This window comes from Staurois parvus, unplaced genomic scaffold, assembly GCF_062004578.1.
Source record: "Staurois parvus isolate SC_StPar_1 unplaced genomic scaffold, SC_StPar_1.0 ptg000341l, whole genome shotgun sequence".
In the NCBI taxonomy this organism is placed as follows: Eukaryota; Metazoa; Chordata; class Amphibia; order Anura; family Ranidae; genus Staurois; species Staurois parvus.
Window position 1 is genome coordinate 1664519 of NW_028318137.1, and position 27427 is coordinate 1691945.

A 27427-nucleotide genomic window follows, 5' to 3' on the forward strand; every position below is an offset into this window, starting at 1 on the left:
CCCTATTGCCCGGGGGCCCCATGAGGTTTCAGTCCGCCCCTGCTTGTAACTATAGAACTGTCACTATGCACAGAAACACCAACATCGACATTCTAAGAACTTTCTAATTTCTTTTGTAATTTTATTTAGCTGTGTTTTTTTTTTTCGCTTCTTATACAATATTCTTTTTTTTCCCTTTTTTTTAAATAATGCTAGTGCTGTGTTTTATTTTCTGCAATATACATACTTATGTATGTACTGCCATGTGCTTTGATCATGTCCAGACTTTTGAAATATATTAACTAAATGGTAGAAAAATTGTACTTGGTGCTCAGCATTTAACAAAAATCTAAATCCAAACTCCCACAGCTGTCTTCACCAACCACACACAATACCAGCGCTGAAGCAAAATTAAAAGGAATACAAATGTTACGATGTGTTACTAAATTCGATGTGTGTTGGTTATATGTATCCCACTACAAAGGATCATAATAGCATTCCAAAAAATGTGATGTGTCCCAACATCATAAATACACATAAAAAATTATGGAAAAAAAATTCAGAGGATGGCATCACTGTTCCACAGTGACACACCAATACAGAAAAATATCAATTCATTAATCAATAAACATAGAACTGTATGGAAGTCCACCACCTATATGTAAATGTCCAAACAAAATAAGTAGTTATATGTAGGGGGGTTCCACCATCATTGCAAATCTTGCCATATGTTTTCACCCGTGAATGACAATAAGCATCCTTGTGAATTCTGCTTATTCAGTTCCACGTTTGTATTTCCATTCCATTTGAAATATGTTAGTTACACTAAGCATGCCCAAGGACTTAGGACTCATCACACCATAGAGTTGCAGTCTACAGGCATATGACAGCACAGTGGCTTAGTGGTTAGTACTGCTGCCTAGCGGCACTAGGGTTGCTGGTTCAAATCCCAACCATGGCACTACCTGCATGGAGTTTGCAAGCTCTGCCGGTGTGGGTTTCCTCACATGCTTCAAAGACAGGCTGTTATTTGTTTTGGCTCCTGTCTAAATTGTCCCTAGTATTTGAATGGGAGTTAGGGACTTTACATTGTAAGCTCCTTGAAGGCAGAGCCTGATGTGAATGTACAATATGCATGTAAATTGATGGCGCTATACAAGTACCTGAACTAATAATAATGCATGTTTTATATGTGTTTTTTGCAATCTGGTACATTTTAGATGGGTTACACGTAATGGAAACAAAAAAGCAGACATTACAAATAAAAAGTGTGTGGGCTCACTCTTCCACCCCCCTTTCCTGGCCTGCAGGACTGTATGCTCAGATAAGGCCATGTTAGTGATTTTGGAGAGAAGCCACACTTTTTTTTTTTTTTTTGTCCTTGGGGTTCCACTTCAGATCCATGACAGACTGAAGGGCCCATGCTCTTTGGTACGTATTGGCTATGCTGTTTTAATTCTGCTGTCATTGGGGATGAGTCTCTGGCTGTTATAATGCAAGCAGGTGCCGTCTCCTACCAACCCACAGAATTTGCAGGCAGTAATGCATGTCAGTGCGTTTAGGAGGTGCCTGGCCATGTCCCAGTGTAGGTCCATGCAGAACACATTCATCATGATCTAATTTGGTGGGCTACACAAGAACACACTGCACTGGATGGAACTAGAGCCATTGGAATAGATGGGAAATGCTGGACATGTGTTTGGATGATGAATGTGCTTATTAGGGCTAACACATTTGGGAGGAGTACTTGCCTGCTAATCAGGTGCAATCATATGAGGCATTCATAAAGAAACAGCTTGAATGGGTGTGTCTTTCATTGGGCATGCTAACAATACAACCTATGTTATATAAAGGACTGCAGTGTTGGAGGGGGTTATTGTGCAAGATGACCAACACCCCATGTTTTCTGTTTGTGTGTTTGCTGTAATTGTTGTGCATTTGTCTTTCAAAAGTGGGTTTTTGTGGGTATGGCTTCAATTTTGTGTGTATTTTTCCAGTCTGACCATGTGTTTGTGAGCATTTGCTGACCCTTGTTGTTACTAACAAATGTCAGTTGTTCTACTCCTACAACTCCTGACTTTTATATAATATTCTTAAACGCTTCCCTACCACCCTATAGCAGAAAGACTGCTACAGGGTAACACGGGTACGCAAAAATATATACATATATATATGTATGTGTGTGATTTTGCATTTACAAGTAGGGGGCGCGCCCTAATTACGCCACCATTTGCAACTGTCAATTACCGGGTCCCGTCTGGTGATTACTCCTCCCTGTCAGCGCTTGGACACACTGCTTTGGATGGTTGTGCACAGCCATCCAAAGCAGTATGCTTACAGTGAAGCACACAGACACCGCTCCATAGTAAAACACACCCAGCACACAGTTAACACTTTGCCCCTCATGTTAACCCCTTCCTGCCCAGTGCCATTAGTACAGTGTCAGTGTGGATTTTTTCTTAGCACTGATCACTGTATTGGTGTCACTGGGGATGTCAGTGACACCAAGTTAGTCTCCCCCCCCCCAGTGTCAGAATGTCTGCCACAGTCCCGCTATAAGCCGCTGATTGCTGCCTTTACTAGTAAGAAAAAAAAAATCCCAGTATATATAACGCCATTTGTAAACACTATAACTTTCACGTAAACCAATTAATTTACATGTATTGGGATTTTTTTTTTAGCAAAGACGTAGCAGAATACATTTTGGCCTAAATTTATGATGAAATTTGATTTAATTTTTGTTTACTGGACATGTTGAATAGCAAAAGGTCAAAAATAAATCTTTTCTCAAAATTGTCACTTTTTTTTATAGCGCAAAAAAAAAAACAATGCATAGGCGATCAAATACCACTGCTAGCTCAATTTGTGGGAAAAAAAAAGGACTAGTAAGTAATGCAGAGCCGTAACACAAAAAATGGCCCGATCAGGAAGGGGAGTAAATCCTCAGGGGGGCAAATCATTAATTATGTAGATAGAAATGCAGCTTCCTGCTTACCATAATCAGAAATGTATGTGTGGGAGCATTGGTGCTATGATGTATTCTTTTTTTATGCCCTGTTTTGTTTTTGAGATTTATGGAGTGGCTGGGTGGGGTGGTGAGATTTGTTGTACCTTGCAAAATATGGTGCCTGGTTAATATTGGCCTTAATTTGTTCCTAGCTGTACACTGTGAAAGTGAAGTTGTGATCCTTTTTAGACTGTAAGCTCCTATGAGTAGGGCCCTTCTAACCCTCTTGTAAAGTGCTATGCAAAATGTAGCACTATAAATGCCGTTTTTTTATCTGCACACATACAAGGTGTTAATTAAAAATACCCCCCCCCACCCCTTTAACAAAAGTAAAACCTTTAACAGCTCCACAGCTGAATTTCAGGGAAAATTTCATTCAGCTGGTGGATAGGTTAAGTATTTAAAATGTTAACCTGTGCCTTTTTAAAAAATTTTTTATAAAGTTCCCTAGATGCAATCTGAGAAACTAAAGTCAAATAGTTTTCATAATAAATATATTGTACATAAAAGAAACTCTATTTGCATATATGGGAGCCATGATTGTGCATAAAAATTTGTTATTACACACAAATGGTCTCAGGACCAGCTCCCTGACCAGACCGGATATGCAAGATTCTAATCAATGGAGAGAACAGTCACGGAGACCAAGTAAATAGAGTTTTTTTTAGGAGGAAGGGATGATCAAGTGTCAGGGATCCAGGTATGACCAGAGGTGTGTGGACTGACACAGGGAATGGCAGGCTTCGGGAGTGATGAAATAAGAATATAATTTATTAAGAACCACACGAGTATACAAACACACAGTATAAAACAAAACCAAACCTCCAACTAATGTCAGTATGTTCAGGAACACAGACAGGCGTAGTCAGGGCTGGGGAGGTAGAGTGGTCAGGCAGGCCAGATCAGGAACAATTGGGCAGACAAGGTACAAAGGGAGCAGGCAGGAGAAAGGTCAGGAATAGCCGGGGTTGGTGCAGGCGGAGTTTGATCAGTGTCAGAGTCAAGCAGAGGAAGCAGTCAGACACCAGGATCAGGTACAGGGGCTCATGGACACCAAGGCACTTACTGCAGGCCTGGCCCTGCTTAAATACACCTCCTGTAATCTGCTCAGGTGATGGCTTGATTGCAGGAGTGAGATCCTGGCTGCTGAAAGCACCCGCTGGCAAGCATCGGTACTGCAGCCCACACGGCAGATGAGCCCCAGCATCACCAGCAGTGAGTCCTTTCCTGACGGTGGGTGTGGTTGCACTGGAGTGTGCTCTGCTGAGCTCCAAGCGTAGGCCTAAAGCCAGGACCTAGCGTCCCAGCTATAATCCAGGAAGCATGCAGGATCCTGGGAGAGGCCCGGGTGGAGGTCCCGGGAAAAGTCTGTCTAAGACTTTGGATGGCGTTAGCCATGGTGTGGCTCCGGTGGTGCCATCATTTGAAGACCTTGGTGGTGGCCCCAAGAAGGGAAAACTGCTGTCGGTTTATCGTAGTAAGACCGCGGCCAGGCTGCTGCATATTGCAAAGGTGGAGGAGGAGAAGTTGGCCAAATTGAGGATGGATCTCAGGAAGAAAGGTCAGGTCAGCAGCTTGGAGGAGAAGGTAAAGAACCAATTGTTGCTTGTCGCAGCTTTGAAGGAAACAAGTGGCAGCTTTAAAGAAAAAGTTTCCAGTGAAGCCAGGTTCATGGTAATGAGGAAAAATGCTGAGGCACCTGACGCTGAGGCGTGCTTGTCCCGCTCAGGGGAATCCATGGATGTTGCTGAAAGAGATGTTGGCCAGCTTGTTGAACAATCTTTACCGCAAGTGGAAGTGTCAGTGGCGTCAGCTCTGGAGGTGAGCAGATCTGGTTTACTTACACCTGGTTAAGTGGCTCAGGAATCGGAGGCTGAGGATCAGGATGATTGTGTGGGGACCCTGCAGTTCATCCGTGAGTTGGAGTCCCCATTGGGGCGAAGGAAATTAAAATTCAGTGAGGAATCTTCGGATGAAGAGGGGATGGATAGTACCCCACAGAAGCCCAAGGAAAGGGTTAAATAAAAAACTGTGTTCAGACTCTGGCCGGCTGCAGAGGGAAGCGTTTCCACACAGGTGTGTGATGAGCAGGGTGAGTCAGCTCCCTGTCTGCCTGCAGTGAAGGCCGTGAGCATGGATCTAAAGACTGCTAAGGATGGTACTGTATCTGCATCTATTGAATGTTTATCTAATGCTGGTGTTTCGGGTGCTAGTGGGGATACGGACCCCGCACCGGTTTCTGACCCCCCTGAGTCAGTAAGGGGGGGATGCAGGTGTGTCAGCGGCTGTTGGTGTGTTGGCCGTTGACCACGCTGGTTCTTTGCGTGGTGGGTTGGATGTGCTGCATGGGAGTGCTAAGGCTGCTAAGCCGGGTGTAGCTGCAGCGGGAGTTAGTGGGGGGGGAATGTAGCTCCCGGGGGTTCCCTAGTTATTGGGGTCTCATATGCTGGTGCGGTGTCAGGGGGTGCACAGCCCGTGGTTAGTTATGCGGCTGCTCTTGGTGGGTTAAGAGGGGGGCCCCCCTGCAGGTTCCTCCCTTGGGTGCCCGACCATTGTTGGGGGGCTCCTTTGTCAGGAGGAATGTAGTTCAGTTGAGGTGGACGGGGGGTGGTACTCCCCCCACCAGGGCCTCTGTGGCAGATAAAATTCTGGGAATGGGATTCAAAGTAGAAGATATTTTTGCCCTGATTAACCCGGTTGGAGTTTGATTTATCCTGTGTTAAAACAGAAAGTCTCGATTTATTTTGGGAGAGATATGATCATATCTACAAACGGTCCGAGGAGTGGGAGGGTCTGTCCCCTAGAGTGGTATCTAGGCAGCCTCTTACTAAAAAGATAACTATTTTAGTTAGAAATGAATCCATTGCTCCTGCAGACTTGATGGTCTGATTGAAGAGGTATGGTGAGGTGTTGGGTCCCTTGGGCAAAGTGCTTGATGATAAGGGCATATGGACGGGTGGGTGGACTGCCCATGTTAAGCTTAGACTGTACAAGAATGTAGTAAAGCACATTCCATCCTCTGTTTTCATCAGTAGAGACCGCATAGTTATTTTTTATCAGGGACAGCCGAAGCTGTGCCACGGGTGTGGTGATAAGGGCCATTTTTCTTCCTCGTGCCCTACCCAGAGATGTTCCTTGTGTCAGGGCCTTGGTCACCAGGCTAAAAGTTGTAACATCATTCGTTGTAATTTGTGCAATGAGCTGGGGCACCCTTACAGCTTGTGCCCGGAGGCCCTTCATAACCAGGGGGAGCTGGTGGAGGAGCTACTGAGGATGGAGGCGGAGGACTCTGTCTCCCCCCCTGTGGTTTCTTCCGTTGGCCAGGTGGCTGCCCTGGTTTCCCCCCCTGCAGGTTCCACAGTTCAGGTTACAGAGTCTGCTTCCGTATCTCCTATTGTGTCTGATCCTACTGAGTCAGTTTTGTCTAGTGTGCCTTCCCCTGTGTCGGTGGGTCCCTCGGGGCCCCTCTTGTCTGTGTCATCTGTCCAGCCAAATGTGTTACCTGCATTCTTGTCAATGTCCAACCTTAATCCTCATGTGTGTATTGTACCCATTAAGGGCTCTCTGTTGGCGGAAGCCGCCCATGGGGCGGATGGTGGTGGGTGCAGCTTTAAGGTGTCAGAGTTCAAGCATGGCTGTGGGTATGGGTTCCAGGGCGGTGGGACGGAGGGGGGCTAGTATGAGTGGGAGGAGGGCGGTGGAAAGGATGGTGTCCTCGCAGGTTCAGGAGGTGAGCAAGATGGCCCCTTCTGTTGAGGGTGCAGAGGGGTGGGTCATGGCTGGGAGAAAAAAGGTTAGGAGGAATAAAGTGGTTCTCTCTCCAGCAGTTTGGGACTCTGTCTGACCATGGTGAGGATTCTGTAGAGTCCATGGAGCAGACAGAGGAGGTTGTAGTCATTACCCAGGATCCCCAGGATTTGCAGGGGTCCCAGGTGGTGGAATGTCAGGCTAAGGAATGCCCATCTTAATCGCCCTGATGGCAGTTCCTGCCCCAGTGAAAGAGGCAACCATTAATGTTGCCAGCTTGAAGTCTGTGAGTGCTCGTAATATAGCTTTATTTTTGCTCAGTGAAATTGACGCTGACATTTTATTTTTGCAGGAGACCCAGCTGAACAGCCTTGCTGATATCCACCTGGCCAAGAGGGAGTGGAGGCGTGGCCCCTCCTTCTGGTCTCTTGCGGCTGAGCCTTACAGTGGGGTTGCAGTCCTTTTTACTGGTATGGTAACATGCCGGTGGGTTATTGAAGTGGAGGTGCATGGTCCTGGATGTCTCTGTGAAGGGGCAGGACATGCGTTTGATTAACGTGTATGGCACGCAGTCCAAGTGGGAAAGGAAATGCCTCTTTACAAAGATTAAGCCTTTCCTTTTTACGGCCTGGCAAGTTGTCTTTGGAGGTGACTTTAACACCATCACTAGGCCCAAAGACAGGAAAGGCTCTACTGACAGGCTGGGTTATGATAGCGTTTTTCTTAATGCAGCGGTTAGGGATGCAGGTCTGGTGGACGCACTGATTAAGTGCAGCCCGGACAGCACGGGGTACTCGTATAGGCGTGGCAATAGTGAGAGCAGGATAGATAGGTTTTTTTTGGAAGGGGGACTCTGCTTTTTCGGCACCTGAGTGTCGGGCGGTGGAATTTTCCAATCACCTTATGCTATCTGTGGTCTTGAGTGTTTCAGATGCGCCGCTGAAGGGGAGGGGCGTCTGGAAGATGAATCCGGCTTTACTGGAAGACGAGGATGTGAGACGATCCATTGAGGACTTTTTCCAGGCTCAGGTGACTCTTCTGGACTTCTGTAACAGTAATCCAGATCGGGGATCTTGGAGGTCTCAAGGTCCTTTTTTAAGGATCTTCTTAGGAAGAAGCATCTTGACCGAGCGAGGATGTTGGGTTTCTTGGATTCTACACCAGGTCTGGGGAGTGACGTTCCGCTTCCGAGTTTGACAGGCCGGATTACAGTGGCAGAGGTGGTCAAAGCCATAGAGAGTCTGGCCCCTAAAAAGACGTCTGGGCCGGACGTGTTGACAGCAGAATTTTATAAATGTTTTAAGTCTAGCTTGGCGCCTTACCTGGTGGAGGTTTTTAATGGCTGTCTGGAGGAAGGCTCGCTTCCTCCCTCCATGAGGAAATCTACTGTAATCCTGCTGTCAAAGGGTAAGGATCCTTCGATGATTGGGAACTGGCGCCCCATCAGCCTTCTCAATGTCGATAGGAAGATCCTGGCTAAGATCCTTTTTTGGCGCTTGGCGTCAGTCGCAGACACTTTGCTTTCCCGTCAGCAGCACTGCTCGGTTCAGGGCAGAAGTACATTCTCAGCGGTGTTAGCTGTCCAGGAGGCCGTGGAGCGATGCAGGGCTGAAGGCTGGGGAAAGTTCTTGCTGACATTGGATCAGGCTAAGGCCTTTGATCGTGTAGACCACAAATACCTGTGGCTTCTCCTTGATAAATATGGCCTAGAGGGGAGGTTCATTGGCCGGCTTAAGACCTTGTATAGCGGGGCGGAGAGCTTCATGCTGGTGAATGGTTGGATTGGGCAGCCCTTCGAGGTTGGGTCAGGGGTGCGCCAGGGGTGTCCTCTGAGCCCTTTACTCTATGTTTTCATGGTCAACCCCTTCATAAGGAAGTTGGATGGCGGAGCATTGGGTGGGGTGCCGGTGGGCATTCCTGGGGAGCTGCCTTTTGAGGGTCATTGCCTACGCCGATGACGTTTCTGTCTTTGTCTCCGGGGCTGAAGAGGCGCAGTTGGTAGTCTTGGAGATAGAACAGTATTCTGAGGCGTCGGGGTCCAAGGTTGATCAGGACAAGTCAGAAGTTCTCTGGCTAGGTGGGGAGGGTGATCACTTCTCACTTCCGAATACCTTCCTGGAGCCCCAGCAGGCAGTTAGTGTTAGGCATCGATTTTGGCTGTGCTGATTATGGCAAATCAAATTGGGAGGCCAGGTTTTCTGATGCCGAGATCAAGGTGAAGTGCTGGAAGGGGTGGCGGCTCTCCTTGAGGGAAAGGGTGGATTTGATCAAGACTTACCTGATCCCCATTTTTTTGTATGTCAGTGCTGTCTGCATCTTACCGGAATCTCTCTATACGAGTATTTACAGCTGTTTTTTCCAGCTACTATGGGGAAACAGGCTGAACCTTGTGAAGCGGAATGTGACATATCTATCCAGGCAAAAGGGTGGCCTAGGTATGGTCAACCCAGTGTTTTTTTCCTCTTTGGTGTTCTTGAAGCACAATTTTGGTAATCTGCTGGCAGAGAGACTGCCTGCATGGGTAAGTCTCTTTCGGAACTGGTTTAGGCCTTTTCTGTGCTGTTGGGAAAATGGTGGGCCAGTGAAAAGCTTGAGGGTTAAGCATGGTAAGCTCCCAACTTACGTTGCCCCGAGTCTGAAAATACTCAGGCAGTGGTGTGTGTCGGCAGAGGACATCAGGTCCCTCCCCAGGAGGTCCTTGGGCGAGAGGATTGTGTCCACTGTCTTCCACGCACCGCTGGCCTTGAGGGATTGCCCAGGCCATACTATGTGCGAGGGCTTACGTTTAATAAATTCTGAGCGGATTCCCTTCAGGTTTAGGGACCAGGCCTGGCTCGGCTTTCATGGTAGACTGTACGTGAGGGGGAACCTGAAGTACTGCTCTCTGGACGACCATGGTTGTCCAAGGGCGGAGTGTCAGGGTGAAGTGGAAACTATGGACCACTTCTTGCTTCGGTGCCCCTTCAATGTGGAAGTCTATAAAGAGGTGGGGAGGGCCCTTGATGTCCCCTTCCTGCACTGCTTGTCTTATGCAGAGTGGGTGTATGGGGCATTGCAAGACTGCCGGGGTTTTGATTTGGACACTCTGTTTTTAGTCAGCCTAGTTGTCCTTTACTTCACGTGGAATGCACGGTGCCAGGTGTCCCTGCGGCAGAAAGTCCTTCCTGTCCCGGTGGTGGTGTGTGGCATCCTTGGTGAGGTGGGTAAAATTCGGGGTCTTGAGAGAGACAGGTGGAGGCGAGAGGCCTGGATAAAGGCGTGGAGGGGTATCAGGCCTGTTGTCGCTGCTTGTTGACCTCTGGGTGCTGGGGCTATCCTTTGTTTCTCCTCTGACACTCCCTAGGTTTGTTGGAAGCTGCTTTTTGAAGAAAGGCTACATGGACCTGAAGATCTATGTTCCTTAGTCTCAGTTATGTAACGTTTTGTATCTATGCTATGTTTCACTGTTTTTTTTCTGATGAGGCCATGAAGGCCCTTTGTGCTTGTAAAGTCTATTATTTAAGGTATGCAAGTTCTTTAGTGACCACATAGGTCTAAGTATATATTTACCTTATGGACTTTTTGTTGGACTTTGAGTTTGATTTCTGCAGTTACATGTGAGTAATGTAATTTTACATATATTTATTGCTTTTTCTACTTTTGTACTTTTAGAAAAATTTTTGTGTTTGTTGGTTGATAGATTATCAATAAACAAAATTTCCATTCCTGACTCTGTGTGGAGAGGTTGTGCTGAACTGTGCTCTGCTGAGTTCCAGGAAGCCCCAAAAAGCCTGGGGCTAAAGTGCCCTGCCCAGCCCAGGCAGGATGGCGGATCCTGGGCCTGGGTCCAGTGCTGGGAGGCCCCCGGAAGGGTCTAGTACCAGTCCCAGCTTTCCACCAGTGGAGGACCTGGGAACGGCCCCTAGTAAGGGGGGAAACTACTCGCAGTATCGGGACCGTGTGGCTGCCTGGACCAAGGTGGTGGAGACGGAAGAGGCCAAGATCGGTAAGCTCAGTTTGGAGCTGAAGAAGCTCCGGTCACAATATGACCGTGTATGGAGCTCCAAACGTGAGGCAATGAAGCCAGGCCTGGAAGCATTGAAGCAGCGTGTTTCCCTGCAGGGAAAATATGTGGCGGTGCTGAAGCGCAAGAGTGGAATCCTCTGGGAAAAGTATCAGAATGACGCCAGATTCAAGGCCGCAAGAAGCCAAAGTATTGCAGCTGTGAGGGGCCCGGTGAAAGAGGCCTCCTCCGAGGAGGAATTGTCAGAGGAGCTCATGGTGGAAGGTGAGCAGGTGCAGGGGCCGGCTAAGCCCACTGCATCTTCCCAGCATGGCACTGATCCTAATAAGGAAGACGCGGTGGCCGCAGCGAGCGCGGGAGAGTCTGGTTCCCTCCCCCTTGGGAAGCAGCAGTCGGCTGATTGGGGGACACGAATGGAGGAGGCGGAGGCAGCGGGAGAGCTTTGCTTCGAGGAGGAAGTGGGGCATGTACTATGGGCGGATGCCTTCCGCTTTACCTTGGAGGAGTCTGATGGCGAAGTGGAGGAAGTGACGTCACGGAAGCCGCCGAAGCTGGTTCTAACAGAGTGGGCGGTGTATGTGAAGCTCGAGCATATACCTAGCGCTCTGGAGAGTGGCCTGCTGGCAAGAGCTGGGGAACCGACGGTTAAGGACGTGGTGCAGGTGGTAATGTGCCTGGTAATGTAGCGGTGGCTGGGGATGCATGTGCTGGAGGGTCTGTAGTGGGGGCTCCCTCTGTAAGTTCGGGGGTTGGTGTTACTGCCCCGGTCAGTGCTCTGGTCCAGGTCCTGCCTAGTCCCGGTCCCTTGGGGGTGGTGGTTGCTCCTGAAGCAGTGCCTAGTTCCCCTGGTCCTCTTGCTATTGCTCAGGTCTCTCCAGGGTCTGCGGTGCGGAGTCTCACCTCTGCTGGTCCAATCCCTCGGCCTTTGGCCTCTGCTGAGCCCGTTTCATCTGGGGCTGGCCCTACAGTCTCAGCTGCTCCGGCAGTGGCCCCTCCTGTTTCAGGTTCCTCTGCAGTGGGTACCTCCATGACCAGGCCCACTTTGAGTTATTCGGCAGCATTAAGAGGGGGTCAGGAGTCAGCTAGGCCACTCCAAGCAAGGGTGGGGAACCTGCCAACATCTGCGTTTCGCAGGAATGTAGTGCAATTAAAATGGACCGGGCATATCAGCTCGACCTTTTCTGGCAAAAATTTGAGGCCACCTACGTCAACAGCTCCAGGTGGGCAGGTCTCAGCGCAAAGCTTATTTCACGTCAGAACCAGATTCGTTGCAATCTCTGCGGTGTTTTAGGACACACCTATAGCCAATGTCCTGAGGCTCTACGCAAATTACCTGTAGATGAGTTGGCAGCAGAGCTGGACCGGTTGGATGCTGAGGAGGCTGAGTTGGGGGCGGAGAGGGCTGGTGTGGTTTCTGCAGTGTCTTCCAGGGCAGGAGGGGAGGCGCCTGAGGCCCAGCCCGTTTCAGTTACCAATGCTGGGCCTGATCCAGTAGAGTCCCCTGCAGTCCCTTCAGTAGCACCCGTCCCCCTTCCCAGGAGAGGGAGGAAATTGGTTGAGGCTGCCAAAGGGGCTGGGGGGGTTGAGTTAGGATCTGGGTCTGCTGTGCCTGTTCCCCCGGTCCTTCTCCCTCGCAGGCGGAGTGGGGGGGATCTCTCGGGAGGCTCACGGTCCTGTTTGGGAGAAAGGGGATGGGGTTCAGGTGGAGGAAGGTTGGTCACTTGTGGGGAAGCGGAATCAGCCTGTCCTTTCTGAAGCAGGGTCAGTCTCCTCCTTGGAGGTGGAAGACTTGGCCCAGGATAATCGGTTTGGGGCTCTGTCGGAGGAAGGGGGGGCTTCTAGTGACCCCACGTCCCCGATGGAGGATGAGGAGGGAGGTGGGTCCCTGAAGAGGGTGAGGGATCCTGCTCGAAAGTCCAGAAGGAAGGTCAAGAAACGCCTTTCTCAATCTCCTTAATGGCAGTTCCCGCTCCGTTGAAGGTGGCAACCATTAATGTTGCCAGCCTGAAATCTGTAAGTACACGAGAAACAGCCTTATTTTTGATCAGTGTTATGGATGCTGATATTTTTTTTTTGCAGGAGACCAGGTTGTCCAGCTTGGCGGATATACACCTGGCCAAGCGGGAGTGGAGGCGTGGGCCCTCTTACTGGTCTCTTGCGGCTGAGCCTTACAGCGGGGTTGCGGTACTTTTTACCAGCATGGTAACGTGCCGGCGGTTTATTGAGGTGGAGATTGGAAGATGTGTGATCCTGGATGTCCTTGTGGGGTGGCAGGAACTGCGTCTGATTAATGTTTATGGGCCGCAGTCCAAGTGGGACAGGAAATGCCTCTTCACAAAGATTAAACCTTTCCTTTTTACGTCCCGGCTGGTAGTCTTTGGAGGTGATTTTAACACCGTAACTAGGCCCAAGGACAGGAGAGGCTCCAATGACAGCTGGGATATGACAGCGTTTTTCTGAATGCTATAGTCAGGGAAGCAGGTCTGGTAGATGCCTTGGTTAAGAGCAGCCCAGACAGCACTGGTTACACGTATAGGAGAGGTAATAGTCAGAGTAGGATAGATAGGTTTTTTTTTAAGGAGGACTCTGCCTTTTCAGCACCTGAGTGTCGGGCGGTGGAGTTTTCCGATCACCTTATGCTTACTGTGACTTTAAATATTTCAGACACGCCACTGAGAGGGAAAGGCATCTGGAGGCTGAATGCTGCCCTGCTGGAAGACAAGGAGGTGTGACAATCCTTCGAGGAGTTCTTTCAGGCCCAGGAGACCGTGTTGGATTTCTGCAACAGTAAGTCGGAGTGGTGGGAGCTTACTAAAGTACGGATTGGCAGGTTTTTCAAGGCCATAGGTAAGAGAAAGCAGTTTAACAAATATAACGCCTACCAACGGTTGTGGAGGAAGCTCGACCGCCTTGTTTCTAGCGGTGGAGATTCTGGGGCAATCTCGGAGGTTAAGCTTCTCCTCAGAGAGTAACAGTATGACTGGCAGACCTCTTTGGTTCTGGAGAGGAATTATAGGAAGTACCACTCCCCGACCCTTTCCAGAATTGCAAACAGGGTGCAGCGGTTAAGGCGGTCTCTGCCCTGAGGGATGGTACGGGGTCACTGACGAGATCCAGGTCAGCGATTCTGGAAGTCTCTAGGTCTTTTTATGTGGACTTGCTGAGTGAGAAGCACCTCGACCGGACAAGGATGTTGAACTTTTTGGAGTCTACACCGGGTCTGGAGGGTAACGTCTTGTCTGCAAGTTTGACTGGGGAAATTACTGCAGAAGAGGTGGCCAAAAGCTATTGACATTCTGGCCATTAAGAGGACTCCTGGGCCAGACGGTTTAACAGCTGAACTTTTTAAGACCTTTAAGTCCAGCTTGGCACCTCGCCTTGCGGAGGTTTACAATTGCTATTTAGAGGAGGGATCCCTCCCTCCATGAGGCAGTCTGCAGTTATCCTTCTGTCAAAGGGTAAGGATCCTTTGGCTATTGAGAACTGGTGCCCCATTAGTCTGTTCAATGTCGATAGAAAGATTCTGGCCAAGATCTTGTTCTGGCGCTTGTCGTCAGTGGCAGGCGGTTTGCTTTCTCGTCAGCAGCATTGCTTGGTCCAGGGCAGAAGCACCTTCACAGCGGTGTTAGCTGTCCGGGAGCAGTGTAAGGCTGAAGGATGGGGAAAGTTTTTGCTGGCAGTGGACCAGGCAAAGGCCTTTGATGAGGTCAGTCACGAATACCTCTGGCGTCTCCTGGACCGGTACGGTTTGGAGGAGAGGTTCATTGGCTGGTTGAACACGTTATACAGGGAGGCTGAGAGCTTCATGTTGGTGAATGGTTGGGTTGGGCGGCCCTTTAAGGTTGGATCAGGGGTGTGCCAGGGGTGCCCGCTGAGTCCTCTGCTGTATGCCTTTGCTATCGACCCCTTCATCAGGAGGCTAGATGGTGGATTGTTGGGTGGGGTGCCGGTGGGTACTGCTGGTGGTCTACCCCTGAGGATCGTTGCCTGCGCTGAAGACGTTTCTGTCTTCATCTCTGGGACTGAGGAGGCGTAGGAGGTGGTCTCGGTAATGGATCAGTATAGTGAAGCGTCTGGCTCCAAGGTCAATCACGACAAATGTGAAGTTCTTTGGATGGGTAGGAAGGGTGAGAGCTTCTCACTTACGGACACCTTCCCAGTGCCTCAACAGAGTGTGAAAATCTTAGGCGTCAATTTTGGCCCTGCTGATTATGGCAAGTCAAATTGGGAAGCCAAACTGTCTGATGCTGAGGTCAAGGTGAGATGCTGGAAGGGGTGGTGGCTCTCCTTGAAGGAAAGGGTTGACCTGATCAAGACTTTCCTGCTTCTGGTATTTTTGTATGTCAACTTCATCTGCCTCTTGCCAGAGTCGCTCTATACGAGGGTCTACAGCTGCTTCTTCCAGATGTTATGGGGGAACAGGCTGAACCTTGTCAGGAGGGACGTAACCTATTCATCTAGGTGGGAGGGTGGCCTAGGTATGGTCAACCCGATAGTATTCTTCTCTCTGATGTTCCTAAAACATAATCTTGGTAGTATGTTAGCAGAGAGACCGCCTTCATAGGTAGGACTGTTGCAGATCTGGTTTAGGCCCTTTCTGAGCAGTTGGGAGAGTGGCGGGCCAGTGAGAAGCCTGTGGGTCAAGCACGGTAAGCTCCCGGCTTATGTGGCCCCGCGCCTGAAGTTACTCAGGCGGTGGCATGTGACGGCGGAGGAAGTCAGATCCCTCCATTGCATGTCTTATGCAGAGTGGATGTATGGAGCATTTGAAAGCCACCATGATTTTGATTTGGACACCCTGTTCTTAGTTTAGTGGTCCAGTATCACACATGGATCGCACGGTGTCAGGTCTCTATTCGGCAAAACGTCCTCCCCGTTCAGGTGGTGGTGCATGACATCCTTGGTGAGGTTGGGAAAGTTCGGGGCCTTGAGAAAGGCAGGTGGCGGTGGAAGGCCTGGATGGAGGCGTGGAGGAACATCAGGCCTGTAGCTGCTGTCTGCTGATCTCGGGTGGTGGCATCTGTCCCTATTTTCCTCCTTTTTCACCCCCCTAAATTTTGTCAAGAAATATTCCATTTTATGAAAGGTCACGACGCTGAAGGTCTATGTTTCTTGGCCTCCCTTCTGGTAAGTTTGTAACAATTGTGACAGTGTGGCGATCTGTCACCCTGGATTCTCAACAAGGCAGGTTGAGGGGCTCCAGGGTAAATGTTTGATATGGAGGAAAGTGGCTTTTCACCTTCCTCCTTTGTTTGTAAGGTCTGTTTTGGGATCTGGAGCCTGGAGATTTCAAAGAGATCTGGGAGGGATGAAATCTCCAATCCTGGGACCAGGTTTTGGGAATGGCCAGGAGACTGATTGCACAGGTGTGTGCAGGCCTTTAGAGAGAGTCAGGACCAGGGTTCTGGGCTCCACCCCGGCAGCTAGGAGTCAGCAGGGCTCCACCCCGGCAGCTAGGAGTCAGCAGGGCTCCACCCCGGCAGCTAGGAGTCAGGTGGGCTTCACCTAGGGGAGGTGGAAGCCAAAAGCAGCAAGGGGCTGCTAGAGACTAGCTGTGTGCTAGTGGCCAGCGGTGTGCAAGAGCTGTGTCTTGAAGAAGTCTGCAGGAGGCAGACATCAAGCGGAGTATAAGCCAGGAGGCTGAGTTTTGTTTTGTGTGATGGTGGATACCCCTGCGTGGGAACCTCTTATGTTATTGAACTGTTTCATTTAAATAAAAGTGGGCTAAAAAGGCCCTGAAAAAGAAAGCGAGTAGCTGTGTGCGTTTAAAAGCTCTACCACTTTGAAGCGAGTTCCCACATATGGTGGAGGATGCGGGCAGAATTGGAGATCCCTGCAAAAGTAAGTTCATCAGTTATATGAACTGAGTTTCTGTGCAATGGACAGCACTATCTGTGTGTGCAGGTGAGGAGAACCTGCTAGTGAAAAGGACTTTGCCTTAAAGAGACAGTGTTCCATGGTGTTGCTGAACTGTGTAACACACTGCTGTGTGCATGACTGCAAAGATGGGGCGGTCAAACCAGAAAAAGGAGGCAATGTTTGCTGAAGCGAGAGATAGAGCCCTGTGGCTAGGGGGTTATATACCGCATGCCCCAGCCAAGCCGGGAAATTTAGATGTGGGTGAGTCTGCTGTGGACTGGTGCAAGCGGCACCTGGCAGCATTGAACCAACCTACAGAGGAAAGCAAGCCAACCTTCAGTGCAAGGAGAGAGCTGCAGGATGTCCGTACCTGGGAGAGGGGTGTTGTTGCCCCTGGCAACACTGCTGCAGTTAAACCAGTAGCTGTTGTGAAAAATGTGAATGTGTCACGGCTTGAGAGTTGGTCCAGCAGAGAGACGCGTATGCTATGTGCAAGGAGAGGGGCTGACCAGAGGCCAGGATTAAGAGTGAAGGCCCATAGCAACACAGAAGAGGCCAGTCGGGCTGTCTGTGTAGGGGGGGCCATGTCGTACAAGGATCATGGCAAGTGGTATCAAGAGGAGCCAATACAGCGTGTTGGAAAGAGCCAGCAAAGTTCTGCTTGGAGAGTGCAATCTCCCATGGCGACCAGAGAAAAAGTAGTGCCTGGAAGGAGGAGCTGCATTGCTGATGTGGCTCAGTGTCCCAACAAAGATAAGAGTGGAAATGTACCATGCCTGGAATGTGGTCAGTGGGGGCATGGGATCTTTTACTGTCCCAGACTCTGGAAAACTGCTGATACTGGGCAAATATCGACAACCGCAAGCCCAGATTCTTGTTTTAAAATGTCAGCAGCCACCTCTGGCAACAGGGAGGAAGTTCCTGTTGGGCCTGCAGGGGGTGCCAGAGAGTCTATGGAGCCTATGAGGGCGTCCGTTACTTTACCTTGGGACAAGGGAAAAGTTGCCAAGGAAAGTGCAGTTGAGGATGCGTTTGAGACGACGCACTCAAATGAAGATGGCGACACCTACTACTGTGGTGGGTAAGACTGTGTGTGATAAAACCATGGCTGGGACTGTCATGTTGAGAAGGACTGGTTATGAGACTGTCCATTCTGATGTAGGAGTGACCCCAGTTAGTTGGGCCACTGAATGTGCTTTTGGGAGTGACTTTTCCCTGTGCAGTGCCTTGTACAGTGGGGAGTTAGGGGTTAAAGTAAAACCTGTGCATGGTTCTCAAAAAGAAAGTGATGTCACTAATGTGTGCCAGTCACAGGTTGGTAGTGGGATAGAACAGCCCACAAGAGCTAAAAATGCTGATGTTGATGTGAAATGTTCTGCTGTTGGGAAAACCCTGAGCTCTTGCAGTGCAAAAGCTATAGTTAAAGATGGGTCGTTTCCCATAGCAACTGGTGGTAAGACAGCACAGGTGTCCTTAGACATCTCCAGGGGTCTCCGTGTATTGGAGCCGGAGGTTGCCCTGGACAACTGCGATGTCACTCTGGTGGAGCAGAGTGGAACTGCACCTTGTCATAGGAGTGTGTTGGTGCAGCCTAACAATACTGAAAGTGTTCAGGTGAACACCGGGTTAATGCAGCCTGGCAAAAATGCAAGTGTGTGGGTAATTCAGGAAGCGCCACCAGAGCAAAGTGGTGGATGTGAGGTATTGCAACCTGCAGTGGGAAAACAGGTGTTACCCAAGTCAGACGTGATCCAGAGTGATTTGTGCAATGGATCTGCAACTAAGCCCGTCTATTCTTGTGTGTCTCCTTGGGCGGATGGATCGGTGCTGAGGAGCACTGGTGAATTGAGCACATATACAATGGACTGGGATAGTTGGGGTAAACGGCTAATTTCGTTGATAGATGAGGCTTTTATGCAAAAAAATAAGGTGGACACTGTTTCTGCTGTGCCAGCAGGAGGATCTATAGAACAGCCTATAGATAAGGGCATGCATACAGCAGAGACTTTGTCTGTGACCCACAAAAGCGATGTTGGCATGGAGTGTCAAAATGATGTTGTCACTGGGAATGATCAGGAGCAGCTTGTGGATGCTGAGTCTGAGATGTTGAGAGTGAGCCCAGCACATGGCAGCGCTCTGGTGGAGCACCAGGCTGTGGTTATCTCCAGCTTGGAGGAGGTCCCTTTAAAAGTTTCAGCTTCTCAAGTCTCAGCAGGTGAGTCTCTCAGCGTTCCCAGTGCCCTAAATATGGTCAGGAAGGTCTTGGGTATAGAGTCAAGTGGTTGGGTTGTAACCAAAGTATTAAAGGAGATGCTTGAACTTTGGAATGTACAACCAATGTATACTGGGGTGTCTCCTCCACAGTCAGATGGTCTGGTACTGCGGAGTACCACTAGGTGGAGCACCGAATGGCTGGCTGTACAGATCAAAGGGGAACAAGAAAATCGTTTGTTTCTGAATTTGTTGATGGTGTTAAAAGTTGTATCAGGGTATGCCGCTGGACTACCTGTCAATGTATTTGAGAGAAGTTTTGGAGAAATGAAAAATGAGTCAAAGGTTTCACCTCCTAACAGCCAGGTGGGCAGCATTTCTGCTGCTATGGTCCAGGATGGTGCTGGTCAGTTGTCAGTTAAGGGCATGTTTACTGCACCATTGGACAAACCACATGAGATGGAAGGGCCGAGCATGGACCAGAGAACAGCAGAGATCCTGACCAGGGCTCAGACGGATGTGCATAAAGAAATCAGGGTCATTGGGCCAAAAAGAGATTTATGTAGCAGGTCTGATAAGACGCCTGAAATACAGGGACCAATGGTATGTGAAAACTGGCAAAATGGATCAGAAGAGAGCTCATCTGTACAGCATTTGGATACAGATCCAAGTGGTGTAGGAAAAGCTAAAATGGTGGGACAGCTGCTTGCAGAGTGCATGATGCCAGGTGAAGTGGCATTTTGTGAGGTTCACGTGGGTGATGGCTGCCCTATGGTGTGTGTGCCCTCTGCAGACACTGTCCTAACTAATGCTGGAAAATGTATTGAAAGATGTAATATTGACTGGAAGTTATCTGTTCATGGTAAACTGAATGCTGTGGTAATGAGTCATGCAGGTTTGATAGCTAGAGGTACAAGAAATCAGGGGGGTGGTCCTGGTACAAATACAGTAGAAATAGTTCCCCTACAGCCTTGGGACAGTAATACTGAGAGAGGTATTAGGAAACCTTGGAACCTGAAGCAAAGGGGCAGAAAGGTCAATATAAAAGCCAGGGGGACCCCGTTAAGATCTCAGGAGAGAAAGTGGTTATGGAAATGCACTCTGAAAAAGAATAGGGAAGATCTGAGTAGAGCCCATAGCAGAGTGACAATGGGGCTTGGGGAGAGACACCAAAGGAGTCATTGGGTAGAGTTCCCCTTTAGGAAAGGTATGGTTAGACCAGATTGGACCCCTGTAAGTGAGAGCTGGCACAGAGGTGCCAGAAGCTGTAAGTCATGTGTTCTGCCCCCTACGGGATCAAAACAAAGGGGGGGGATATGTGACAGTGTGGCGATCTGTCACCCTGGATTCTCAACAAGGCAGGTTGAGGGGCTCCAGGGTAAATGTTTGATATGGAGGAAAGTGGCTTTTCACCTTCCTCCTTTGTTTGTAAGGTCTGTTTTGGGATCTGGAGCCTGGAGATTTCAAAGAGATCTGGGAGGGATGAAATCTCCAATCCTGGGACCAGGTTTTGGGAATGGCCAGGAGACTGATTGCACAGGTGTGTGCAGGCCTTTAGAGAGAGTCAGGACCAGGGTTCTGGGCTCCACCCCGGCAGCTAGGAGTCAGCAGGGCTCCACCCCGGCAGCTAGGAGTCAGGTGGGTTTCACCTAGGGGAGGTGGAAGCCAAAAGCAGCAAGGGGCTGCTAGAGACTAGCTGTGTGCTAGTGGCCAGCGGTGTGCAAGAGCTGTGTCTTGAAGAAGTCTGCAGGAGGCAGACATCAAGCGGAGTATAAGCCAGGAGGCTGAGTTTTGTTTTGTGTGATGGTGGATACCCCTGCGTGGGAACCTCTTATGTTATTGAACTGTTTCATTTAAATAAAAGTGGGCTAAAAAGGCCCTGAAAAAGAAAGCGAGTAGCTGTGTGCGTTTAAAAGCTCTACCACTTTGAAGCGAGTTCCCACACAATGTTTAAATTTTAAGTTCTCTTTCTATGGTGAGTTTAGGCCATAAAGCCCGAGTATTGCGGGAGATTGGAAATTGCATATGTCCTTTCTTTGGCCATATAGTCCTACTGCATGGGAATATCCTGTGCTTATATAAGTTCTTGGATATGGGCATGTTTTTGGCCATAAAGGCCTACGTATATATGGGTTCTTTTTTCTCCTTTTAGGGATGAACTTTCTTTGGTCATTAAGGCCTTCTGGACTTAAGTAATAGGCCAATATAGGCTTGGGACTACTATACAGTGAGCCTAAAGGGCGTTTTTTGTTAAAGTTTTTCCTTTTCAGGAGTTTCTGGACTTTTGTTTGTGCATGAGTTTCATGTTTCTATTTATTTATGTTTTTTATTTTTATAAGAAAAGTATGCTGGACATGTATGACTCAAATACATAATAAAATATCTCCATTCCTGACATCAAGTGTGTCAAAGGCAGTGGAGAGGACCAAGAGTAAAAGTACGGAATAGTGACCATTGGTTTTAGCGGTTAGTAAGTAGTTTGTAAGTTTTAGGAGAGCAGTTTCTGTGGAGTGTTGTGGGCGAAATCTAGACTGAAGGGGATCGAGAAGGTTATTCTCAATAAGGTGGCAGCTCAGTCAGTTGTAGACTAGATGTTCAAGGAGTTTGGAGGCAAAAGGGAGTAAGGTCTTTTTATGTTTGATGTGTTTTTCCAATTTATGGGAAATACCGCATACTAGTAAAACTAAATTGTCATTTTCAGTACCGCATGCGAAATATGGTTATGTGACTGACTTAACTCATGTGATAAGCTTTAGTGAATTGTGCCCATAGTGTCAATAAATGTTGCCATGTGGTTCCCCTGCATATCCCTGTTCAATTTTCTGTTGTATGCTGCACAGGTACAGTTGTTTTACACTTGCTTTATTTCTGGCTATTTCTGACTAATGGACACTGGCTATGCTAATGGATTTGAGGAGCCTGTATACCAAGGGTTAACACAGGTGGAAAGAGGATTTGTGCCTGCTAATCAGGTGCAATCACTTTCTCAGACCAAATGAATGATAGTGGTGAGTGTGGCTTTCATTGGGCTTGGGGCCATGTTTGGCATGCTCCAAATCCAACCTATGTTATATAACCCCCAGTTCACATACATGTGGCTGTGTGGGCTGCGTTTTGCACAGGCACGAGAGCTCATTCATTTAAATGGCCTCCCGTGCCACACAGGGAAGAAGTCCCTGCACTTCTTTAGAAAATGCAGCCCGCACGGGAACCTCGGTTCCCAGTACGGTTGCGTTTTCCAGTGCGGGCGGCGTGCCATTAGAACTATTAGAACATTTCTCTGTGTGGGTGGTGCGGTTGCACAGATTTTCATGCGGATCTGCAGCGGCACCACCCACACAGATGTGAACCTAGGGTAAAGGGCTGCGGTAGCCAGGTGGCTTGGCCTGGTAATAGACCAGGTTATTTTCAGCAAGTCCTTGCCTGTGGTGGTTTTGGGGGCGGTGGAGGAAGAGATTTTGCCAAATTGCCCTAGACCCCACTTAGGCTGTGTTTTGATGTGTGATGTTTTGCATTTTGTCCTTCTAAAGTGTATTTTTGTGTATATTATTTTACAATGATCGTGTGTTTATGGTTTGGGAGCATATGGTGGTGTTTGCATTGTAATCCTATCAAATGTCAATTGCTCTGCTGTTCCAAATCTGCACTTGGCTATAATTTGCTTGCTTATTTAGACTGAAATGCAGATTTAGGACAAAAATAATCAGAAATGTATATGTGGCAGATTTGGGGAGGTGGGAGGTGTTTTTTTGGCACTTATGTATTTTTATTTTGATCTGGGGCCTGTTTTGTGGATAGATAGTTCTACATCTAACTGATGATGTGTGCTAAGTTTATGGCCCTGAAAATGTTGCTTGATTCATATTAACCGTTTGTTTGCTACAGCTTTTACCCTGTAAAAGCACTATTCATTAGATGGTATATTTTAGATTGTAAGCTCTTATGAGCAGGACCATTCTATTTAAGCAACATCAATTTTTTTCCCCACCAAGAAATTGAATGTACATACTTGTTGCTGCTGTCAAAATAAATGTTGAATATGTATTGGATCAATAAACATTTGGACTATGTATTGTTTAATTTTTTTTGGTTTATTTCATGTTCTAGTTGAATGTACTCACACCCACTTTTTTTTTTTGCTACCTATATAATATGCACAAATCTTCCTTGTTAGAGTGCACATATGCCAGTATGTGCAAAATACCAAACCAAAAGCACACTATATGCACCACAAGACTGAATGTTAAGTACCAATAAATAGGTAGTGTTTAATGTGCAGCCAGCTATTATTTTTATACAATCCTCTTAACAGTAATCATTTGGGCCTTCAATTTATGTTGACTTTGGCGAATGTTTTTTCCGGTAAAAGGCCAAAGTCATTGATTTGGGCGGAGACTGAATGGGTGAGGCGAGGGGTAGAGAGATAGATTTGAGTGTCATCGGCATAGAGATGGTAGTTGAAGCCGTGGGAGTGTATCAGTTGACCAAGGGAGGAGGTGTAGATGGAGAAGAGAAGGGGCCCGAGGACAGAACCTTTGGGGACCCCAACAGAGAGGGGGAGTGCGGGAGAGGTGGCAGCGTTCTAGGTAATGCTGAAGGAGCGTTGTGATAGGAAGAGAGCCAGGAGAGAGCGGAGTCTCTGAGGCCGATGGCTCCAATCAGGTACCTTCAGAGCTTGGCCAAACAAAACTACAATAAGGCCCTGACCAAAAGCCGGGCAATAGTGGAGACCACTACCGGCCTCCTTAAACAACAGTTTTTAGGTTTGGCAAGGCCTGGGGGTGAGTTACTATACTCTCCTCAGAAGTCTTCCAGGATCACCCTTGCTTGTTTCCTCCTACACAATATCTGCCAGGCGACAAATGATTCCTGGAAGACGACTGAGAAGAGGGAGCCTGAAGTCTGTCAGCTACGGGTCCCCTGAAGGAGGAATTCCGCAGATGGGGTGGCTACTTATCGCCCGCTACTTCTTATGTACGTATTCTAACATAGGTAGAGATGAAATTTGTTGTACTTGAAATGTATTGGGGCCTTCTTTTAGTCTTGGCCAATAGTTATCTTGAAAAAAAAAGTACTATCTTGTCGGTCCATAGAATTAGCTAGTATATCTGAGCATGGACAATATTAATGTTAGTAACAGACTACAATATTACCAAGAATGATCAACACAAGGATCCACAAATCCAGGTCTTATTTATTGATAAAGAAAGTAACAGACTTTATGACAGAGCATATAGAAATCCAAGAGCAAAGATTAGACACAATGTAAGTTCGTCCTCTAAGTTAAAGAGAATTTCCATTTGATTTGGTAAAAGAATCAAATTCAGCAGATACAAAAACTGTAGCTGCTGACTTGTAAAATACAGACACTCACCTGTCCCTCGATCCAGCGGGGTCCTCACCATGGCTGGTTTCACCAGCCATCTTCTCTCCCTGGTGCTAGCATCTTCAGTGTGGCCACTACACATGCGTGAGTAGCGCTGCGCTTTGTGAATGGTCCCGTAGTCTTCGAGGACCTGTCACATGTCCCAGTAGACTATCGGGGTGGGGGGACAACTTCCGATCGCCGTAGTCAATCGCAGCGGAAGTGTGAGCGGGTACCTGTCAAAATTGGGGACTCGCTCCCCAAAGGTGCCAATCCTTAATGGGGAGTGGAGGACATGCATTAAAGTGGAACTTACTCTTTTGGCTGGAGCTCCGCTTTAAGTATTTGGTTGGTCTATGGATAGAAAAGGGTAAGAGAGGCCATGGCTGCCAAGGACATTTTACACCACTCCAAAGCAACACCCATTCAATCCTCTGGAACCTGCTCATATTGTTCTCTGGCCAAGGAGTTAGAATTTGTAAATTAGAAAGGGGCATCACTTCCAAACCCCAGGAAGGACTGTGCTACCCTGAACCCTTCAAGAAGGTCATTGGTTCCACCAGGGGGGCCTGCTATATTGCTATGAATCTTCCTGCCCCAGGGCAGTATAACAGCCCACATGGGCGCCCCTTTTGATGTCAGGAAATTAGCCACTTTGCACATTCACACCACTCGGAGGTCTGGGCTCCTGCTCTTCTACCTCAATAAATCACAGGGGGGGACCTGTGTGAGAACATCCTTGGGAGATGACTTCCCATTGGCGACCCCTTGTAGCAAACACCCTGCTGTGTCAACTGATTTGCTTGTTGCCTTGCAACAGTACTAGATGGCAACTTTGAGGGTTCTCCCTCATATGGACACAGATGTTAACCACATGCCCTCCTGAGGATTTCCCCCCCCCCCTTCCTGACCAGGCCGTTTATTGCGGTAAAGTGCTGCTTTACTTTAACTGACAATTGCACAGTCATGCAACGCTGCACCCAAATGAAATTTACAGCCTTTTTATCCAACAAATTGAGCTTTCATTTTGAGTTATTTGCTCCCTGTGGTTTTTTTAATATCTTGCGCTAGATAAAAAAAAAAGTCCATCACTTTTGTGAAAAAAAAATATATTTTTTGCTTTTTGCTATGAAACATGTCCATTTCTGTAGTGCAAAATGTATTCTGCTCCATGTCTTTGCTCCCAAAAAACCCAATACATGTAAATTAATTGGTTGACATGAAAGTTCTAGCGTCTACAAATGGCAGAATATATATGGTCTTTATTGTTTTATGTTTTATTTTTACTAGTAATGGCGGCAATCAGCGACTTATAGAGGGTCTGCGGCAGGCATTCTGCCACTAGGGGGAACTAACTTGGTGTTTCTGACATCCCCAGTGACACAAATACAGGGATCATTGCACTGTCACTGTACTAATGACACTGGGTAGGAAGGGGTTAACTGTGTGCTGTTTTACTCTGTGCTGTGTCTGTGTGCTTCACTGTAAGCGCACATGTGCTGGGCACATCCATCCAAAAGCAGTGTGCATGAGCTGACAGGGAGGAGAACTGTCTTGTTTACATGCAGTTCTCCCCATTGGAGATGCTCGTGAATCAGCGGGTGCCGGGGAGTAATCGCCGGCCAGGATCTGGGGATTGACAGCTGAGGCCACGAAAGGTAGCGCGGCCGCACCCCTTTGCACACTCGTGCCGCCCTGTAGCAGGATATCTGCTATAGGGCAGGCGCAAAGCGGCGCTTGCCATTTTAGCCAGTATGTAGTCAACAGGACAACAAGTTCTGGCCACTCAAACATTACATGAATAAATGCTGTGGCTTTGGGCAAGAGAGTGGAGAGGGAGTAGAACAGCTGGCCAGTTTTGGCTATTATCTGTGCCACCTGTAGATTTATGAAGAAAAAAAGAACCTCTGCTATGTATCTAACTGTTTTAATGTTTCTTTCAGCCTATTAACATCTAGAGTACAGGGCATGTCAAGGACCCTGGGAAGCCTGTTGTGATTAGCGGTTTTGAAAAGTGATCTTAACAATTGTTCCAAAATAAAATAATAAACATGTAAGACGTACCTGCTTTGCACAGTAGTTTGATACAGAGCAGCCCAGATCCTTCATTTCGTTGCTCCTCTGCCAGCATTATTTGGCCTCTCTTGGCTGTCCAGTGCCCCAAGAACAAGCACCTTGTTCTGGTGTGAGCCCAAGAAGACTCATTCATGAGCCACGGAGCCCAGAGAGCAGAGCTTTTCAAGTCCATCAGGGAATCAGGATGGGGCTCTACTTCAAGTAAGAGTTACTGTGCCTGGGGGAGGGGGGACCTTGTGCCTTTCCAAACACAGTAATTGCAAGAATGTTTACTTCAACTCCTGAAATGGTAAAGAATGAAAAAGATACTGTAGCTAGCCTGCACTGAGAAGTGATTGTCATGGTGAAATGTCAATGATTCTTTGCTCTCATTTTACAGGAGTGGTACTGCTTGTGGTTCAGGCCTTGAGAAAGCCACCTTCATGCCCTCCACTCGCCTTCTGAAAAGGTAAAGAATGAAAGAGACACTCTAGCTAGTCTGCACTGAGAAGTGATTGTCATGACGAAATGTCAATGATTCTTTGCTCTCTTTTTACAGGAGTGGTCCTACTTGTGGGTCAAGCTTGGAGAAAGCCACCTTCATGTCCTCCGCTTGCCTTCATTTGTGTCCAGTGGATATTTTGTGGCACCAGGCAAGAACTGGCATCAAGGACCTGCATAAACACCCTGGCATGCCAGAGGTGGTTTGGAAGCAGAACAGCAACTTGAACATCCCTTTCCTCTATGCTTATTTTGGGGGTGCATAATTGCTTCTCATTCCTGAACGAACTTGCACTGGATATCGGAGTCCCCATATTTTCCAGATATGTTTGAGAGGTATGCTGGCAAACAGCAGAGCCTGTTTTTGGTTTGCACAAAAATTGGGAGCTGGCAGCCATATCTTTACATCAGGTCATGTATTTGCCTTTTTTTCATTTTGTCGAATAAAAACTATTTTTTGGTTCCTTAAAACAGTGTCATATCCTCTTGATTCTATTTCCTAGACTTAAGATGGCCAGATAATATGCAGTCTGATGAAAAGTCAGTGCAATTTCCTCAGCATGTAGCTAAAGTTTGTAATAGGAGGACCTACCAGAAGAATGCATTCATTTCGAGTGGGCCAGGCCCATACAGTACATAATTGAGGTTTGCTATGAAGGAACTTTCACATTTGGATACCTGAGCTCATGTGGTTTGGGTC

General features: G+C 48.0%; 1 protein-coding gene across 1 annotated transcript in view; it reads left to right on the forward strand.

The window, feature by feature from the left end:
• The window catches only part of LOC149456930 (uncharacterized), a 66791-nt gene extending 39599 nt beyond the window's left edge, over positions 1–27192 (forward strand). The window contains exons 2-4 of the mRNA XM_089684281.1: positions 13401–13523; positions 26627–26695; positions 26786–27192. Of these exons, the coding sequence (XP_089540407.1) occupies positions 13401–13523; positions 26627–26695; positions 26786–26993 (400 nt within the window). The 3' untranslated portion in view covers positions 26994–27192. The remainder of the gene's footprint in view (positions 1–13400; positions 13524–26626; positions 26696–26785) is intronic.
• Positions 27193–27427: the final 235 nt, after the last annotated feature.